This window comes from Melanerpes formicivorus, unplaced genomic scaffold (assembly GCF_026170545.1).
Source record: "Melanerpes formicivorus ecotype bairdi unplaced genomic scaffold, bMelFor1.0.p_v2 SCAF_3, whole genome shotgun sequence".
In the NCBI taxonomy this organism is placed as follows: domain Eukaryota; kingdom Metazoa; phylum Chordata; class Aves; order Piciformes; family Picidae; genus Melanerpes; species Melanerpes formicivorus.
Genome location: NW_027142355.1, coordinates 37,370,503 through 37,387,858, shown reverse-complemented (window position 1 = coordinate 37,387,858; position 17,356 = coordinate 37,370,503). Strand labels below are relative to the sequence as shown.

The window sequence follows — 17,356 nt, the reverse complement described above, 5'->3', positions numbered from 1 at the left end:
AAGGAGGCAGAGTGGGAAGGAAGAAGGGAAAAACCATTCCCCTGCTGATCACAGCAGTGCGCATCAGTCAGACGAGAGGAAATGGCCTGAAATTGTGCCAGCGAGGCTTAGGTTGGGTATTAGAAGCATTTTCTTCCCTACAAGAGTGGTCAGTCGTTGGAACAGGCTGCCCAGGTAGGTGGTGGAGTGCCTGTTCCTGGAGGTGTTCAAGAAATGCGTGGACATGGCACTTTGGGACATAGTTTAAGGGCCATGGTGGTGGTGGGTTGAAGGTTGGACTCGATGTTCTTAGAGGTCTTTTCCAACCCAAACAATTCTATGATTCAATTCTATGACTGACAATTCCACATTCTAAACTATTCCCATTTTCATAAAAACATCATGCTTCTGCCCAAGATCATAGCACCTCATCTGGATAATTAGTGTTATTTGGAACAAAAGGCACAAGATAGTGATGAAGAGTCTTTGACATAATCTGAATACTCAAGTGAAAAACGAACCTACTGCTAAACCATTCAATCCTTAGCAAGTTTCTATTCTGCCATTTATAGACTTTGCAAATTTTCCATTGTCTTCCTGCCTTCAGCAGACCTTTGCAACTTAATTTGTGTCTTCCTTTTGTGTTTTCCCTTCCCATGGTTAAGTAGATAAAGAGTAATAGCTAAACATTTAACAAGCTATGAAGTTATCTCATTAAAAGGAGAACCGGAAACTTCCCACTACCAGAGTATCTTCAGAAATATTGTTCAGTTATACTCTCTCAGGAAAAAATAATAATGATTAAAAAAAATAACTATTCTCATATTAGAAACTGAAAGCAGAGTGTAACAAAGACAGCAATTTAGAATGATTTGTTTTTAAACACCTCCATCTTTCTTAACCTAAAGAGAAACAATTATTACCTGCAATCTAGAACTTACTTTAAATAGAGCTTCACAATTCATGGATGGATAAAGAACATTGCTCCTTCTAAGGAAAGTATTCAGTAGTTTAATCTTGAACTGGATCAAAGTCTTCATGTTTTTTGTCTCATGTGAAACATCATAGCCAAAATGTTGCATGCAATTAAGTTATTTCACTTCTGACTGAAAGTGTCAGAGAGAACTGGGCTGCTTCAAACACAGGTCTAAGGCAGCTTCTAATATTTGCTTTATTAGTGAGCACTTACACTGAACTATGTGACATATGTATCATGAATTTAGCTGATGAGAGGGACAGGCATTAGCTCAGCATTTTTAATTCAACTTCCCATTAAGTCAGAAATGCCTTATTGTATCACAGTATCACAGTATAACTAAGGTTGGAAGAGACCTCAAGGATCATCGAGTCCAACCTATTGTGAAGGAATGAAGAAAACACATTGAAAATGAAGCTAAAAGAAATCCTGCTTTCAGAGTCCAGATATAAAACCAAGCACACAGAACCAAGCAAGCCCATTCCTCTTCCAAATACTTACAAATTCCTCACATGTAGAATACTTAATAAGAATTACAGGGAGAAATTTTAAGTACAACAGTTGGTACTAGCAAATTCTTACCTTGGACAGTGCTTCATCGTGCACAACTGTATTGGTTGTTAAAAGAACAAGAACTGTCTGGAGCAACTTAAGTTCTTCAAGACTATTTTCCATCAGCTGCCAAAGCATATTAATAATGTTTCCTGCTGCAGCCTAGAAGGAAATAATTTGTTGCCAACAATTAAGATGTTCAGGTACAGGTGTACACATACAAGAATATCCCTCTCAGAAATGCATATCATAACTGAATTTGCCTGTTTGTCTACAGCATCGAGAACACAAAGCCAATTTCACTGTCACAAGCTTCCCTAAGTACTCTAAAAGAAATTACAGCAGAAATCTCTTCATGTGTAGTCCAAATTAAAGGGCACACTTCATTTTTTACTTTGAAATATAGAAGAGAGTACAAAACATTTTGCCCCCCCCAAATTAATTCCTATCAGAGTAAAACCAGTGTAATTTTACGTTATGCAAGCACAACTGAAGGTATATTTAGACAGTAATGTTTTCATCAGCCTCTTAACACCCTATATAAGCAGCAGCATAATATATAATGACAGCTGCAGGAAATGTGCATCCATTTTATCATCTTTTTAAAAGTAACAAAACCCTAATGCACAATGTTATCACACTGAGTAAATTCTGTGGATGCAACTTGAAGAATTACTTCTATCAAGAACCATTACATGTCCTGCTCCTGCTGTGTAAGAATGCAAACTAAATGAAGTCATTTAAATTCTGATGAATATGCTTCCTCACTTCTTGTGTTACAACTGTTAAAAACCAGATATGAGTAAAATACTCTACAGACTATGATAATTACAGTGCAGCCTCCTACATAAAAGGCATTCATCTTCAGTTTGCAGCCTGTTATTTCTCACACTGAAATATTTACGTGTTTATTATAAAGACTGATCTTACCTCAGAAACAACTTCATGAGACATGAGCCTCTGTATGGCTGCTAGGCATAGCTGGGTGATCTTTGGTTCCTTGGTTCCACAACCCATTAGAAAAGGCTGAACTACCTCTGAGCTGTTCTCTTTTAATGCTTTCAAAAAGAGATACAAAAGCAATCGCAGTTTAACGCTTTGAAGAACACAATGCAAAATTTGTTAATCATACCTATTAATAGAAAGCAGTCTTGGAACTCTGAGATTTACTCTTGCACCACAGGGAAAAGCCAAGGGAAGACAAATACTGGGCTGCCACAGGTCACTTCTACAATTACCCTGGATGAGGCTCAAAACCCAAACATCTTTGCCCTTACAGCCTTCAGACTGACCATTTAGTTAGTAAGAAGCCGTGAGATTCTGGCCATACGAGAGAGCTTTCCCTGGCCTTGCCGTGGTGACAGTCCTCAGGTTGTAGCTTCCTCCTCCTGCTCTGCTTCACCTCAGCACCAAATTCAAAAGCAACACAAAGTGTGGCACAGAGAAACATACCAAAGCATGCAGCACAAAGAAGAATAAAAAATTGCCACTGACAAAACAGGAGGAGAAAGAAACCGGCTTGTTTATATCCTGGGTGTATAACCTTCCACACTAACATTTTAAAAAGCTCTTCCCCATAAAAGTAATTCTATCAATTTAAGATCAATTCTCTAAAACTAAAAGAAGGATGAAGAGAAAGCACGATCCTGAGTGCTTTTCTGTTTGCAGGTGTGGTTGTTGATTCATGTAAACTTGTAAGAGTTTAGCTGCTCGTCACCAATTCAGTTACAAAAGAGTCCTCAGCTGAAGGTTCGGTGTGTCCTCACACTCCATGTCCTATACCACATTTTAGTCTGTGTAGCAGGAGAAATGTGTTCATGAAGCAGTTTCACACAGGCTTTAAAGGCACAGATCTTACCACAAACAAACAAAAAAATACAACCTCATGTACACCTGCACACATGATCTATGTTATTTTTCCTATTGAGCAGCTTGAAGTTTGGCTCACAAGAGGGTTTATTATTAAGTATCACAGATACTAGTTTGAACAAAAAATAAACCAACTAACCAACCTTTAAGGTTAAAACCACAAAAGGATGTTTTAGTGTTATTTTCCAACTGAAGCACTAACTAACATGACTAACAAGTTTCTGTGAAAAGAATAAGATAATAGAAACCATAGGTGCCAATTTTCTGTAAGATATTAACACATGTACAGTCCACAGTTTGGTCAGCCTCTTTGGAGCCAGCACAGACTCTATGCCCAGTTGACACAGGATGACCCTAATCAAACCCAATTAAAATGTCAACATAATTAAGAATGAATACACATAGTTAACAATGTGCTTTGAATCCAACTGTGAAGTAAAGATATAGGCTTTTAAGATACACAGTATAAACCACATGCACATGAAAAGCACTCTGTGATGTTCAAGTTAAAACCCAAACACTGACTATTTCATCAACAACTAAATGTAGGCATCTAGTTGTCAGTGTCTGTATGTGAGCTGCCTAAGCTGTCTTTAGGAACACCTACAACACAGAGCTCAGAGAGCTCAGTCAAACACAGGCACAAATATCTCAAACTTCTGGGCTGACACCAAGCTCTAACCAACCATCAAGCAGAAAGAAGAGAGTAAACTTTTTAAACAGATATCCCAAAAGACGTATCCTTGACGAGAACGGAGACAGGGACGACAGCACTCAATATGAGTGACAGAAATCATCCAACTTTGTTCTACACTTCATTGTTTATAGTCTTGTCTTATACAGAGTTAATTCTATTCTAATTTAACACATCCTATTGGTTTCTCTCTAAAAGATTACATCATTGTTTTCACTACTCTGTGGATTTTTTCTACTCAGTCTAATTGCTTTTTCCCAGATCTCGCCTCCTCCTTACCTTGCTTGCCTCTTCTCAGGGGCAGCTTGACCTCAGCATACCAAAGCAATCAACACTTCCCCACAGCTTCTACTCCATTGCTATATTATCAACAGAGAATCCTTCAAGGCCTGAATTGCACAGGTGTTCCTGGGACCCATGCCCTCTTGACCTGAGCCAATCCTCAACATATCCTTAACGTAAGACTCATGATAAAGTTCAGAATGGCATAAGTGGCATCAAAGTTAACAAACTACAAGGCAAGGAAAAATTTCATCCTTTTATAGTGTTTTCCCTATAATCCATGAAAAACAATAATCTCACAACAGGATCCATGCAAGGATTTTTACTTTATGAAGATGAAAATGTTATGGTTCACAGAATTTGGTTTGGCAGTGACCATTATATTAGCTCCAGGCTTAAAATACACAAAAATTGTCTTCTACTCAGGTCTGCTTCCATTTTGCTACCAAAATTACCTAAGTTTTTTTTAAAAGAATAGAACAAACCAGGTTGGAAGAGATGTTTGATATCATCAAGTCCAACCTATTATCCAACCCACCTAGTCAACTAAACCATGCAACCAAGCACCCCATCAAGTCTCCTCCTGAACACCTCCAATGATGGTGACTCCACCACCTCCCCAGGCAGCCCATTCCAGTGGGCAATCACTCTCTCTGTATAGAACTTCTTCCTAACTTCCAGCCTAAACCTCCTCTGGCACAGCCTGAGACTGTGTCCTCTTGTCTGGTGCTGGTTGCCTGGGAGAAGAGACCAACCCCCACCTGTCTACAACCTCCCTTCAGGTAGTTGTAGAGAGTAATAAGGTCACCTCTGAGCCTCCTCTTCTCCAGGCTAAGCAGCCCCAGCTCCAGCAAGTCAACCTCCTTCCTAAACTGAGGGGCCCAGAACTGGACACAGGACTCGAGGTGTGGCCTAACCAGTGCAGTGTACAGGGGCAGAATGACCTCCCTGCTCCTGCTGGCCACACTGTTCCTGATGCAGGCCAGGATGCCATTGGCCCTCTTGGCCACCTGGTCACACTGCAGGCTCATGTTAAGCCTACCACCAACTCAATCTATCATGATGAACCACACCACAAAAGTAGTTTTGGGAAAGGGAAACTTACTCCTTCAATCCATCAGCAAGATTGTAAGTTTTTTAAAAGACTTTCTACAACAAAACTATGAATTGTATGCCTCAGTGCCACGAGGAAAGGATTCCTCACATTCATCTCCCGTGACACAAAGCACAAGCTGGCTCCTCCTTTAGAATTGTTCAACTCCTCATAAATAAATTAGAAAGCATGTACAGACTGCCAAGAGTGAAGACTTTGGAACTGCTCAACATAACATTTACAAAAGAAAAGAGTTAGATCAATGACCTCAGAATTCTGGCAGGTTGAACACACCTCACAAGACATAATAAACATAATGAAGATTTTAATGAAGATTTTAATCATAGAATCAACAAGGTTGGAAAAGACCTCAGAGATCATCAAGTCCAACCTATCACCTAACACCTCCTGGCAACTAAACCACGGCTTCGAGTGCCACATCCAATCCCTTTTTTTAATGAAGATTTTAAGACTAGATCTATTTTCCTAAAAATTCTAATCCTACATGGTTGGGGTAGGTTAAAGGGAATCAAGAGTTCATTGATATAAGCACAAAGGAAAATCCTCCAGAGGCTAAAGTGTCCCAGAGGGATAGGCAGATCATCCCAGGATATTGTAGTCTGTTATTCTATTCTGTTTTCCTGCATCTCTCTATTTATGGAGTGTGCAGCTAAAGCTCTCTCTTCTCTCCCTGGTTGGGATGCATGCTCTTATCTTTATGGTTTGTGGGGGAGAGCTTTTCTCTTGGCCTTGGCTGGCAGTGAATTTCCAGCTATCCCACTGAGCCTGTTGAAGCCTGTGGTAGGCCTGGGTCTAGTTGGGGGGGAGAGGGGGGTGTGTGGAGGTGGGGGGCAGTTTGGCCGGCTGAGTGGGGTGGAGGTTTTTAGAAAACTCTGGAAGGTTTTGGCCTGGGAGGCTCAGGTGAAGAACTAAGCCTAATTTGCAAATGTATTCCTTTTACCTGAATGCCTTTTGTATATATTTGTAAATAGAATTTAGAATAAACCTTTATTTAGAATAAACCAAACCAGGTTGGAAGAGACCTTCAAGATCATTGCATCCAACCCATCAACCAATTCAACCCACCTAAACAACTAACCCATGGCACCAAGCACCCCATCAAGTCTCCTCCTGAACACCTCCAGTGATAGTGACTCCACCACCTCCCCAGGCAGCCCATTCCAATCGGCAATCACTCTCTCTGTATAGAACTTCTTCCTAACATCCAACCTGAACCTCCCCTGGTGCAGCCTGAGACTGTGTCCTCTTGTTCTGGTGCTGGCTGCCTGGGAGAAGAGACCAACATCCGCCTGTCTACAACCTCCCTTCAGGTAGTTGTAGACAGCAATAAGGTCACCCCTGAGTCTCCTCTTCTCCAGGCTAAGCAATTTAAGTTTAAATTTAAACTTCCAATCCAGTGTGGAGCAGTTTTATTTTACTCCTTGAGAAGGGGTAAAATATCTTTTCTGTCCTTTTGCCCTGGGCAGCTCATGGGTCAAAACTAGGACAATGGTATAATGCTTTGAAAACAGATCAGGTCAGATTATTCCAAACAATCTGCTACAGATGTTCCCATCTATTTCAGTGAAATAGTATCATAGTATCAGTCAGGGCTGGAAGGGACCACAAGGATCATCTAGTTCCAACCCCCCTGCCATGGGCAGGGACACCCCACACTACATCAGGCTGCCCAGAGCCTCAGCCAGCCTGGGCTTAAACACCTCCAGGGACGGGGCCTCAACCACCTCCCTGGACAACCCATTCCAGGGTTTCACCACTCTCATGGTGAAGAATCTCCTCACATCTAGCCTGAATCTCCCCACCTCCAGCTTCATTCCATTCCCCCTAGTCCTATCACTACCTGAAAAATCATATCTTAATCAAAGTATTTGGGTTACTCAAACATCTAAGCAGATGCTCCTAAATCATCTAGCAGTTATCAGGCATCTTCTTCACCAGATTTCACAATTAGAGGAGCCTTTTACAGCTTTGTTATCATTAAAGTACACACAGTATCTTCCTCTGAAAAAATGTTAAGTAGCAGATGGGAGACAACAGAGATCTTGACATTAACTTATCTACAAGATTAGGTTACAACTGACAGCTGAAAAAAACACAAGAGTCCACCAACAACTGGTGCTGTCTAATGGGATTAGGTTTAAACTCTGACATGTCAGGATATGTAGGTAAAGTATATGTTCCCCCCTGTTCTGCAGTTACTTACTGAGGAAAAAGGTTACCTTATTAGCAAAGATTAATCAAAATAAACTTTCAGAACCTGCTGATTTTCCAAAGCTCCTAACCCCAAATCTGCACAGGTGTTTTCTGTTAATTAAGCACTAACAACATGCTAGTTTAAACCTTCCAAAGGAAAAGTAGTTACAAAATTTGACCAACTACCGGCATGTATTCCCACAAAAAAGGTGAAAGGACTGCCTATCCATGCCCCCCAAGAAATAAAAATCAATGACCTTTCACACCTCTTCACTTTGAAATGAAGATTTAAACAAAACCCCAAGGAGTTTTGCAGGATCACAAACCAGCTTTCTAAAATGTAAAGTGCGCCAAATAATGTTGACAGCTTCCCAAATGGCTAACGAGAGATTTCCCTTCATCATTTGTGTATTTTGACAGAGCTGACATTACCTGGCATAGTTTTCCCACTTATGTCAGCACTCATGACAGCAGTGAAAACAAAGAAAATAAACAAATAAAAGAGAGGTATTAAAGTGAAATATTGAGAGGTGGGACTGCTACTTCAAATAGTTCTAGAAAGCACCTCCTTACCAACATCTGATTTATATACCTCAAAACAAGAAATACTTTTGCATCTGTGTCATTTGGACCTTTCAAATGATTTAGCATTTTTATGATTTTGCTACAGCTGGGGCAGACACTCAAGTTCTTCTACAGGGGACATTCAAATCCGGCCAAAAGCTTTACCAGCCACTGGCAAGAAAACATCAATTTTCACACTCCTCAATAAAGCTGAAGAAAGTCGGAGATGCTGTTTTAAATGCTCACAAAGCTTCAACTCACGAGATATCTCCTGTCCCTGAAGGCAATGGTACCTCTTGAATTGAATGACCTTACCTCAGATTAAGAGAGATTATTGCCTTTCAGGTACAAGTCTCGAAAAGCTAAATGCTCGTAACTAAATACGCAGATGAGAGTCGTCGTGCAAAACTCCGCACAGAGCACTGAACAACAGCTGTGATGAATGTAGACAGTGAATAAACATTGGTAATTTGGAAGGCTAACTATTTCAAGCTATTTTTCTAAGTGAATGATTATTTTTGTAGAGCAACAACTGAAAACTGAGACCTGCATCAGTACAGCACTAACATGAAACAGAAGCATTACTAAAAACTTCTCATGCTACCGGAGTTTTTTTTGCTAGGTGCCCAAAAGTGAATCATCACAGATACAGCACATACTGAGAGACAGGTGGGATTGCTGCATGTATCCAAGACATCCTTCTAATATTTTCATCTGTAACTCAAGTTTATTTTCCCCATTGCATTGCAAATAATTACCTGCCAAAATATCTGTGTTCCGTGCAGCTATCGTTTTCACTTTTATTATTCCTGATTCAGCAGCCTAGAAGAGAAGAAAATGAGCAGTTCAGATGCTATTTTATCTGCAAGAGAATAAGAATACTTAAGGTAAAGAGGTATAGTTTCAGGGCAAAAGTATTTTTATGGTATTCTCAATAAGCAGAGCTAAAGCAGAAGTGAAGTCTTTGTAGCTTCTGGAACTCCTTTCCAGGATTCCACAGGAAGGGGTGGTTGAGAATGTCTAGAAACCATGATTTTCCCTGTATTACTTTCCAGCCCCAGGAACACAAATTAAAATCACTATACACAAAAAAATCTGTTACATAGAGTGCAGTGGGATGACTTTGAAGTCATCTAGTCCAACTCCCCCACAGTAAGCATTACAGCTCACAGTATCGCCAAGGTTGGAAGAGACCTCGAGGATCATCAAGTCCAACCTATCAACACAGACCTCATGACTAGACCATGGCACCAAGTGCCACGTCCAATCTCCTCTTGAACACCTCCAGGGATGGTGACTCCACCACCTCCCTGGGCAGCCCATTCCAAAGACTAATGACTCTCTCAGTGAAGAACTTTCTCCTCACCTTCAGCCTAAACTTCCCCTGGCGCAGCTTGAGACTGTGTCCCCTTGTTCTGGTTCTGGTTGCCTGGGAGAAGAGACCAACCCCTTGTAACCCTTGTGTAGTGCCAAAGCACCAACCACGTAACAGAAAAAGGTAACTTCTGCTCAGGCACTCAGTAACTGAAGCCATCCACAAACAGAAACAATGTTTTCCAAGAGCCAGGTAACATTTAAAAACTAAATTTCTCCAGGTTATAGTCCATGTGCACATATTAAACATCAATAGCTCATAAATAGCATATGGAGATGTTAGGTTAACTAGGGTATACAATTCTACTAGCTACTGTACAGGATGATGGAAAGGCAAGACACCCATATCAACAGCAGAGGAGTAAGTGCATCTGAAAGGCATTAGTTCCTCGTCAAGTCTTCCAGGGACAGTGTGGAAGCTCTCAAACCCAGCTGCAGCAGACAGTCTATCACCAAAGGATCACAGAATGTTAAAGGCTGGAAGGGACCTCAAAAGGTCACCCAGGCCAACCCTGCTCTGGCAGGATCACCTAGAGCAGATCACACAGGAACACATCCAGGTGGGTTTTGAGTATCTCCAGAGGAGACTCCACAACCCGCCTGGGCAGCCTGTTCCAGTGTTCTGGCACCCTCACAGGGAAAACATTTTTCCTCATGTTTCCATGGAACTTCCTATGCCTCAACTTCCACCCCTTGTCCTGTCATTGGGCATCACCAACCAGAGCCTGGCTCCATCCTCTTGGCACTCACCCTTTAAATCTTCATAAACATGAATGACGTCACCCCTCAGACTCCTCTTCTCCAAGCTAAAGAGCCCCAGCTCCCTCAGTCTCTCCTCGTAAGGAAGATGTTCACTCCCTTCATCATTTTTGTGGCTCTGCACTGGACTCTTTCAAGCAGTTACCTGAGATCCTTCTTGAACTGAGGGGCCCAGAACTGGACACAATGTTCCAGATGTGGCATCATCTAGGGCAGAGTAGAGGGGGAGAAGAATCCCCCTCCACCTACTAACCACACCCCTTCTAATACACTCCAAAATGGCACTGGCCTTCTTGGCCACACGAGCACAAGATACTATTATAGCTAACTCTGTACTCATAATAATGTTACCTGGCAGCCCAAGAATCACCACCAGGAATGATGGCATAGTGTGCCCTGAACATGTAACTGTGTGATTATCTAGCAGTTTACTTCTTACAGGCAAAGACATCATGGACCCCAACTGCAACGCATTATGGACAGGCAAGCAAGGTACCAGAGGGGTCACAGCCAGAATGTGATCTGATAGCACATCCTGTTGCCCCACAGTAATCCCCACAGATTTGCCCTTACTCTGGGATGAATGTGTCAGAACTACCCTTCTTTCATTGAAAAATAATAATAATTAGTAAGTTTTCAAAAGGGAAAGATGATACAAGATTCTAACCTCAAACCTCTCTCTTACCAATGACCCTTTCCAGAAAGCAAACCAAAAATATAGATAAAAAACATGTGCTCTCTCAGCAACTTCATCTAAGTTTCCAAAAAGGGTTTTCAAAAATGTTTTGAACAGGATCAACTTGTGTACATCCAAGAAACCAGCATCTCACATTTAGGTCCAGAAGCCAGCACCTTCTTCTACTTTTAACCACTTTAACCGCTTTCTATTTCACGTAGCAACCAGGTATGTGCTAATTTCTGCTAAGGACTGACCTAACATTCAAACTATTTCTCTGACAACTTCTAAATGTGATAGCATTGCTAATGAAAAGTAATAAAATAAAGAAAAAAACAAACTGCACTGGGTTAGGAACTGGCTGGAGGGCCGAGCCCAGAGAGTGGTGGTGAATAGTGCCACATCCAGCTGGCAGGCAGGCACCAGTGGAGTCCCCCAAGGATCAGTGCTGGGCCCTGTGCTCTTCAACATCTATATTGATGATCTGGATGAGGGCATTGAGTCCATCATCAGTAAATTTGCTGACGACACCAAGCCGGGGGCAGGAGTTGATCTGCTGGAGGGTAGAGAGGCTCTGCAGAGGGACCTCGACAGGCTGGACAGATGGGCAGAATCCAACGGCATGAGATTGAACACATCCAAGTGCCGGGTTCTGCACATTGGCCACAACAACCCCATGCAGTGCTACAGGCTGGGGTCAGAGTGGCTGGAGAGTGGCCAGGCAGAGAGGGACCTGGGGGTGCTGGTTGATGGTAGGATGAACATGAGCTTGCAGTGTGCCCAGGTGGCCAGGAGGGCCAATGGCATCCTGGCCTGCATCAAGAACAGTGTGGCCAGCAGGAGCAGGGAGGTCATTCTGCCCCTGTACACTGCACTGGTTAGGCCACACCTCGAGTCCTGTGTCCAGTTCTGGGCCCCTCAGTTTAGGAAGGAGGTTGACTTGCTGGAGAGTGTCCAGAGAAGGGCAACAAAGTTGGTGAGGGGCTTGGAACACAAGCCCTATGAGGAGAGACTGAGGGAGCTGGGGCTGCTTAGCCTGGAGAAGAGGAGACTCAGGGGTGACCTTATTGCTGTCTACAACTACCTGAAGGGAGGTTGTAGACAGGCAGAGGTTGGCCTCTTCTCCTGGGCTGCCAGTACTAGAACAAGAGGACACAGTCTCAGGCTGTGCCAGGGGAGGTTCAGGCTGGAGGTCAGGAGGAAGTTTTACACAGAGAGAGTGAGTGCCCATTGGAATGGGCTGCCTGGGGAGGTGGTGGAATCGCCATCACTGGAGGTGTTCAGGAGGAGACTTGACAGGGTGCTTGGTTGCATGGGTTAGTTGGTTGGGTGGTGTTGGATGATAGGTTGGACACAATGACCTTGAAGGTCTCTTCCAACCTGGTTTATTCTATTCTAATTTTCACTGCTAATGCTCTGAGTAACCATTTGTGCTCTGATTATATGTTCAGAGCAAATTGCCATCTGCAAAGATAGAAAAATTGCTGTAAGGTTTGCAGCTCCTACTATCTCTTATAAAAGCTTTTGATCTCTCTCTCTGAAAAGAAAAGCATTCAGGAATGCTCACAGGAGTGATGGTCTGTGTTGGTATTTACGTGCTGCTGTTTGCCAAGCTTTTACTGAGATTGGATGAGAGCACTCTATGTCATCTATGGTCACTTCCACATCTATTAGGTGAAATAAAAAGAGCAATTTTTTTTTCCCTATTCATCATTCTCTGCCTTTCCAACTGGAACACTAGCCTGATATCCAACAGTTTATATAAAGAGATCTTCCTGCCTAAAGTAGAGTTTCATTTGATTGTTATTCTGACTTGCTTTGCAAAAGCACATTCTGGACCATTACTACACTGCTAAACCATTATTTGGAAAAGGGCACACTCAGAGAAAGCTCTACACTGAATCACCCCCAGGAAAGCACTCCAGTATACCACATTTGTGTGGAAAAGCACTGTACTTGCCTTCTGTATTTTTATCTTCCTCCCCAGGAGTACAATCCTTACTCAGACCTTTCTCTTTTATATATGCTCATTCTGCCTGTGAATTAAACTGGTGAAATGCCAGACATGAGCTGACAGCACTGTACACTCCCAGGGATTTATTATATTGAATGATTTAATATATTTGGATTAGAGCCTGCCTACATTCCACTTGCCTAGAGCAAAGTCTACCAGCAGAGTCTCTGGGAATAGAGCACCACCTGCCATAACGACAGAGACAGGCAGGGAGTACATGAACCAAGTACTTTGCTCAACATACAAGCCCACACACCCAAGGGTCAATGGCATTGAAAGGACACCTTATATCAGGATCACAGTTACTGAGGAAAGTGTGGGCCTCACACACATCTCAACATAGAGCAGGGAAGATAGAGCTTTCAGGGTACTACAGACAAGTCAGCTTCACATCAGCCCCCAGGAAGGTTATGGAACAAACCCTCCGGAAAGCTATCTCTAGACACATGCAGGGCAAGAAGATGCTTAGGAATAGCGTAGCTTCCAGGAGGATCAATTCCATGATCTTCTCAGACACAGAGGTGAGGCTGACAAGACAGTAACTTCCAGGGTTCTCCTTTTTACCCTTTTTTAAAATGGGCATCATGTTTCCCTTCTTCCAGTCTCCAAGGACTTCACCTGACTGCCACAACTTTTCAAATATTACAGACAGTGGCTTTGCAACTACATCAGCCAGTTCCTTCAGAACTCTGGGGATGCATACCAGCAGGTCCCACAGACTTCTGTATGCCCAGGTTCCTCAGGTGGTCCTGAACTTAATCCTCCCTTACAGTGGGAGGGAACTACTTGTCCATCAACGTGGGAGGGGGACAGAGCAAGATTGCCAGTGAAGACTGTGCCAAACAAGTTAGTGAGTGCCTCAGCCTTCTCCTCATCTGTTGACACCAGCTCTCCATTCTCACTCCTCACAGGGTGAATGCTCCCTTTAACCTTTCTTTACTGGTTGATGTACCTGTAGAAGCCCTTTTAGTTATTTTTCTTACCCCTCACCAGCTTCAGATCTCGCCATTCCTTGGCATTCCTGACTTCATCTCTACACGACCAAGCAGTGTTCTTATACTCCTCCCAGGTGATCTCTCCCTGCTTCCACTGTCTGTGCAGTTCCCCTTGCTCTTTATTTTGACCACCAAGTCCCTATTCAGCCATACCATTCTCTTCCCTTCCTCGCCCCTTTTCTTACACGTGGGGATCAAGGAAAATGTTCTTAAAGATCCACCAGCTCTGCTCTGCTCCCCTGACCCTGAAGATCCTTTCCCAGGGGATCCTATTAATTATTTAAGGAGTTGGAAGTTTGCCTTCCTAAAATTTAGAGTCCTGACTACTCCTTGCCTGTCCCATATCCCTTAGGACTGCAAACTATCAGTGCATAATCACTGCAGCCCAGGTTATCCCAGTATCGACATCACTGATGAGTTCACTTGCATTTGTGACCATTAGGTACAGCATCACCTTGCCTCAGGTAGGGCTATCACCTGGCTCAAGAAGTTATCATTGAGGCAGTACAGGAGTCTCCTTGATTGCCTACAGCTTGCCATGCTATTTTTCCAGCAGATGTCAGAGGAGTTGAAGTCTCCCAGCAGGACATCTGTGAGTGCAAAGCCTCCTGTAGCTAGAGTAGGAAGGCTTCATCAGTGGGCTCCCCTTGAGCAGGTGGCCTGCAGTAGACACCAACTACAGGTTTCCCTTTGCTGCCTTTGTCTCTAATTCTTAAGCGTTCAACCTGTTCATGGCAATTCAGGGACTGTTTTTCACACTATACCCATTTCCTAACATAAAGGGCAGCACCTCCACCCCTGCTGCCTTCTGAGCAGCCTGTAGCCATCAATAGCCACACTCCAGACACAGGATTCATGCCACCAAGTTTCAGTGATAACTTTCAGGTCATAGTTTTCTAGCTGCACAGTAGCTTCCAGCTCCTCCTGTTTGTTGCCCATGCTGCATTTGTTCAGAGGCTTCAGCTGGGCTGTTGGCTGCAGCACTTTGTGCAGAGTTCCCATTGATTCCCTTGAGGTGTTTCATGGGAGTTTCCTTGCTGGCTTCTACTGCCTCAGGAGCCCCCAGCTCCTGAGTCAACCCTTTGTTTGTCACAGGCAGGCCTGTTTTCTTCCCCCTTCCCCTTCACTTCTAGTTTAAAGCCCTATCAATGAGTCCTTCTAGCTCCTAGACAAAGACTCTCCTTCCCCTTTGGGAAAAGTGGCTCACATCTGATGCCAGCAAGCCTGGTGCCATGTAAGCTAACCCACTGTGAAAGAACCCCAAATTGTGATGCTGACACCAGTCACAGAGCCATGTATTAATGGAATGGATTTGCCGATCCCTTCCAGTGTCTCTACCCACCACTGGAAGAAAATGATAACCTATGCCCAGATTTCCCTCACTAACCATCACAGAGCCCTAAAATATCTTTTAATTGCTTTTGGGCTACATATTACAAATTCTTTACCATCCACATGGAAGAGTAATAGTGGATAATAGTCTGAGGGCCTCACCAGGCTTGGGAGTTTCCTAGTGATATCTCTAACCTGGGCTGCTGGGAGGCAGACTTCCCTATGAGAAGGGTCTGCCCAGCATATCAGACGCTCTGTTCCTTTCAGAAGGGAGCCACCAACAACTATGACTTTCCTTTACTTCTTTGTGGAGGTGGCTGTAATACTACAGGAGGCAGTTCTTTTTGGTATTTGAGACTCCTCTGGTGAGGATGAATCAACACCCACATTGTCCACTGACTGATCTTCCAGCTCTAGAGCCTGGTACCTATGGTGTAGTAGCACCTGGGGTAGGCATTGTGGGCAAGAAGAGGGTTCACTTGCCTTACCTAATGGAGACTTGTTTCCACTCATTGCTAACCTTCAGGACCCTACCTACATCCTAGTCAGGGAAGGATGCAGGATCCCTCTGATTCTGAGGTTTTTATGGTGGCTGTTCCTCTCCCAGTCTCTTCAGTTGCTCACACCTCTCCAAAGACATTGCTCAGGTTTATTCTACATCATGATCTACTTATGCTCACTGAAGGAAACAGTGTACATTTCTGATCCCATACTCAAGCACAACAACATCTGAAGATACCAAACTACTTTCTGCTAGACTTGAATCTACTCAAGGATGGTGCCATTTTCAATTACCAGTGTTTTGAGAATAACAACAAACAAACCAACACTGATTCCATTACATGCTTTCTCTACCAATTACATTTTTATGGTACTGCAGTTCTGGGGTTTTGGTTTTTAAAAACAACCTGGTTCATTTCCAGCTTTGTTGCCACTGTGTTCATAGTATCAGTCAGGGTTGGAAGGGACCACAAGGATCATCTAGTTCCAACCCCCCTGCCATGGCCAGGGACAACCACACTACATCAGCCTGGCCAGAGCCCCCTCCAGCCTGCTCTTAAACACCTCCAGGGACAGGGCCTCAACCATCTCCCTGGACAACCCATTCCAGGGCTTCACCACTCTCATGGTGAAGAACCTCCTCCTCACATCCAGCCTGAATCTCCCCACCTCCAGCTTCATTCCATTCCCCCTAGTCCTATCACTACCTGAGATCCTGAGAAGTCTTTCCCCAGCCTTCCTGTAGGCCCCCTTCAGGTACTGGAAGGCCACAATTAGGTCACCTTGGAGCCTTCTCTTCTCCAGATTGAACAGCCCCAACTCCTTCAGTCTGTCCTCATAGGAGAGGTGCTCCAGCCCACTGATCATCCTCCTGGCCCTTCTCTGCCCTGATATTAAAGGTGATCTTTCACTTGACACAAGTAACTATTCCTCTGGTCCATTAATCTTCTAAAATTGTCAGCTTGCAGTACCTGTAGCCAATTGAGAATCCTGAAGGTTAATCATCAATACTGCCAGGAGACATACCAGTGTTATCTATATTGCTGCAGGACTGCTGCCTCTGGAGGTACCTCACTTGATGTGAATGTAGAGGTCAAGATAATGAAATACAAATATATATTATTGAGAGTTTTCAATTGACAATCAAACAATACTATACCTCAGAAGGAAAAACCATCACATATAAATCAACAATACAAATCAGAATGAGTAACATTACAATAAATAAAAAAATCATTACTGAACAGCACTGATGTAGCCCAGAAGGAGAAAAGCTAACCAAGATTGGATACAGAAGAAACACAGCCAGTCAGGAACAAATTCTTCAGTTATACTGAAGAGACCCACATCTGGGTCGAGGCAATCCCAGGCACAAATCCAGGCTGGGCAGTGACTGGCTGGAAAGTAGCCCTGAGGAGAGAGACTTGGGGGTGCTGGTGGACAAAAAGCTCAACAGGAGCTCTCAGTGTGCACTTGCAGCCC

The 17,356-nt window shown here is 43.4% G+C and overlaps 1 protein-coding gene across 4 annotated transcripts in view; it reads right to left on the bottom strand.

Moving 5' to 3' along the window:
• MON2 (MON2 homolog, regulator of endosome-to-Golgi trafficking) overlaps positions 1 to 17,356 on the bottom strand; it is a 176,074-nt gene that overhangs the window by 147,416 nt on the left and 11,302 nt on the right. For all 4 annotated transcript variants that reach the window (XM_068170401.1, XM_068170402.1, XM_068170407.1 and 1 more), the window contains exons 2-4: positions 8,982 to 9,045; positions 2,438 to 2,565; positions 1,538 to 1,669 (exon numbers count right to left, since the gene is read on the bottom strand). In XM_068170401.1, the coding sequence (XP_068026502.1) occupies positions 1,538 to 1,669; positions 2,438 to 2,565; positions 8,982 to 9,045 (324 nt within the window). The remainder of the gene's footprint in view (positions 1 to 1,537; positions 1,670 to 2,437; positions 2,566 to 8,981; positions 9,046 to 17,356) is intronic.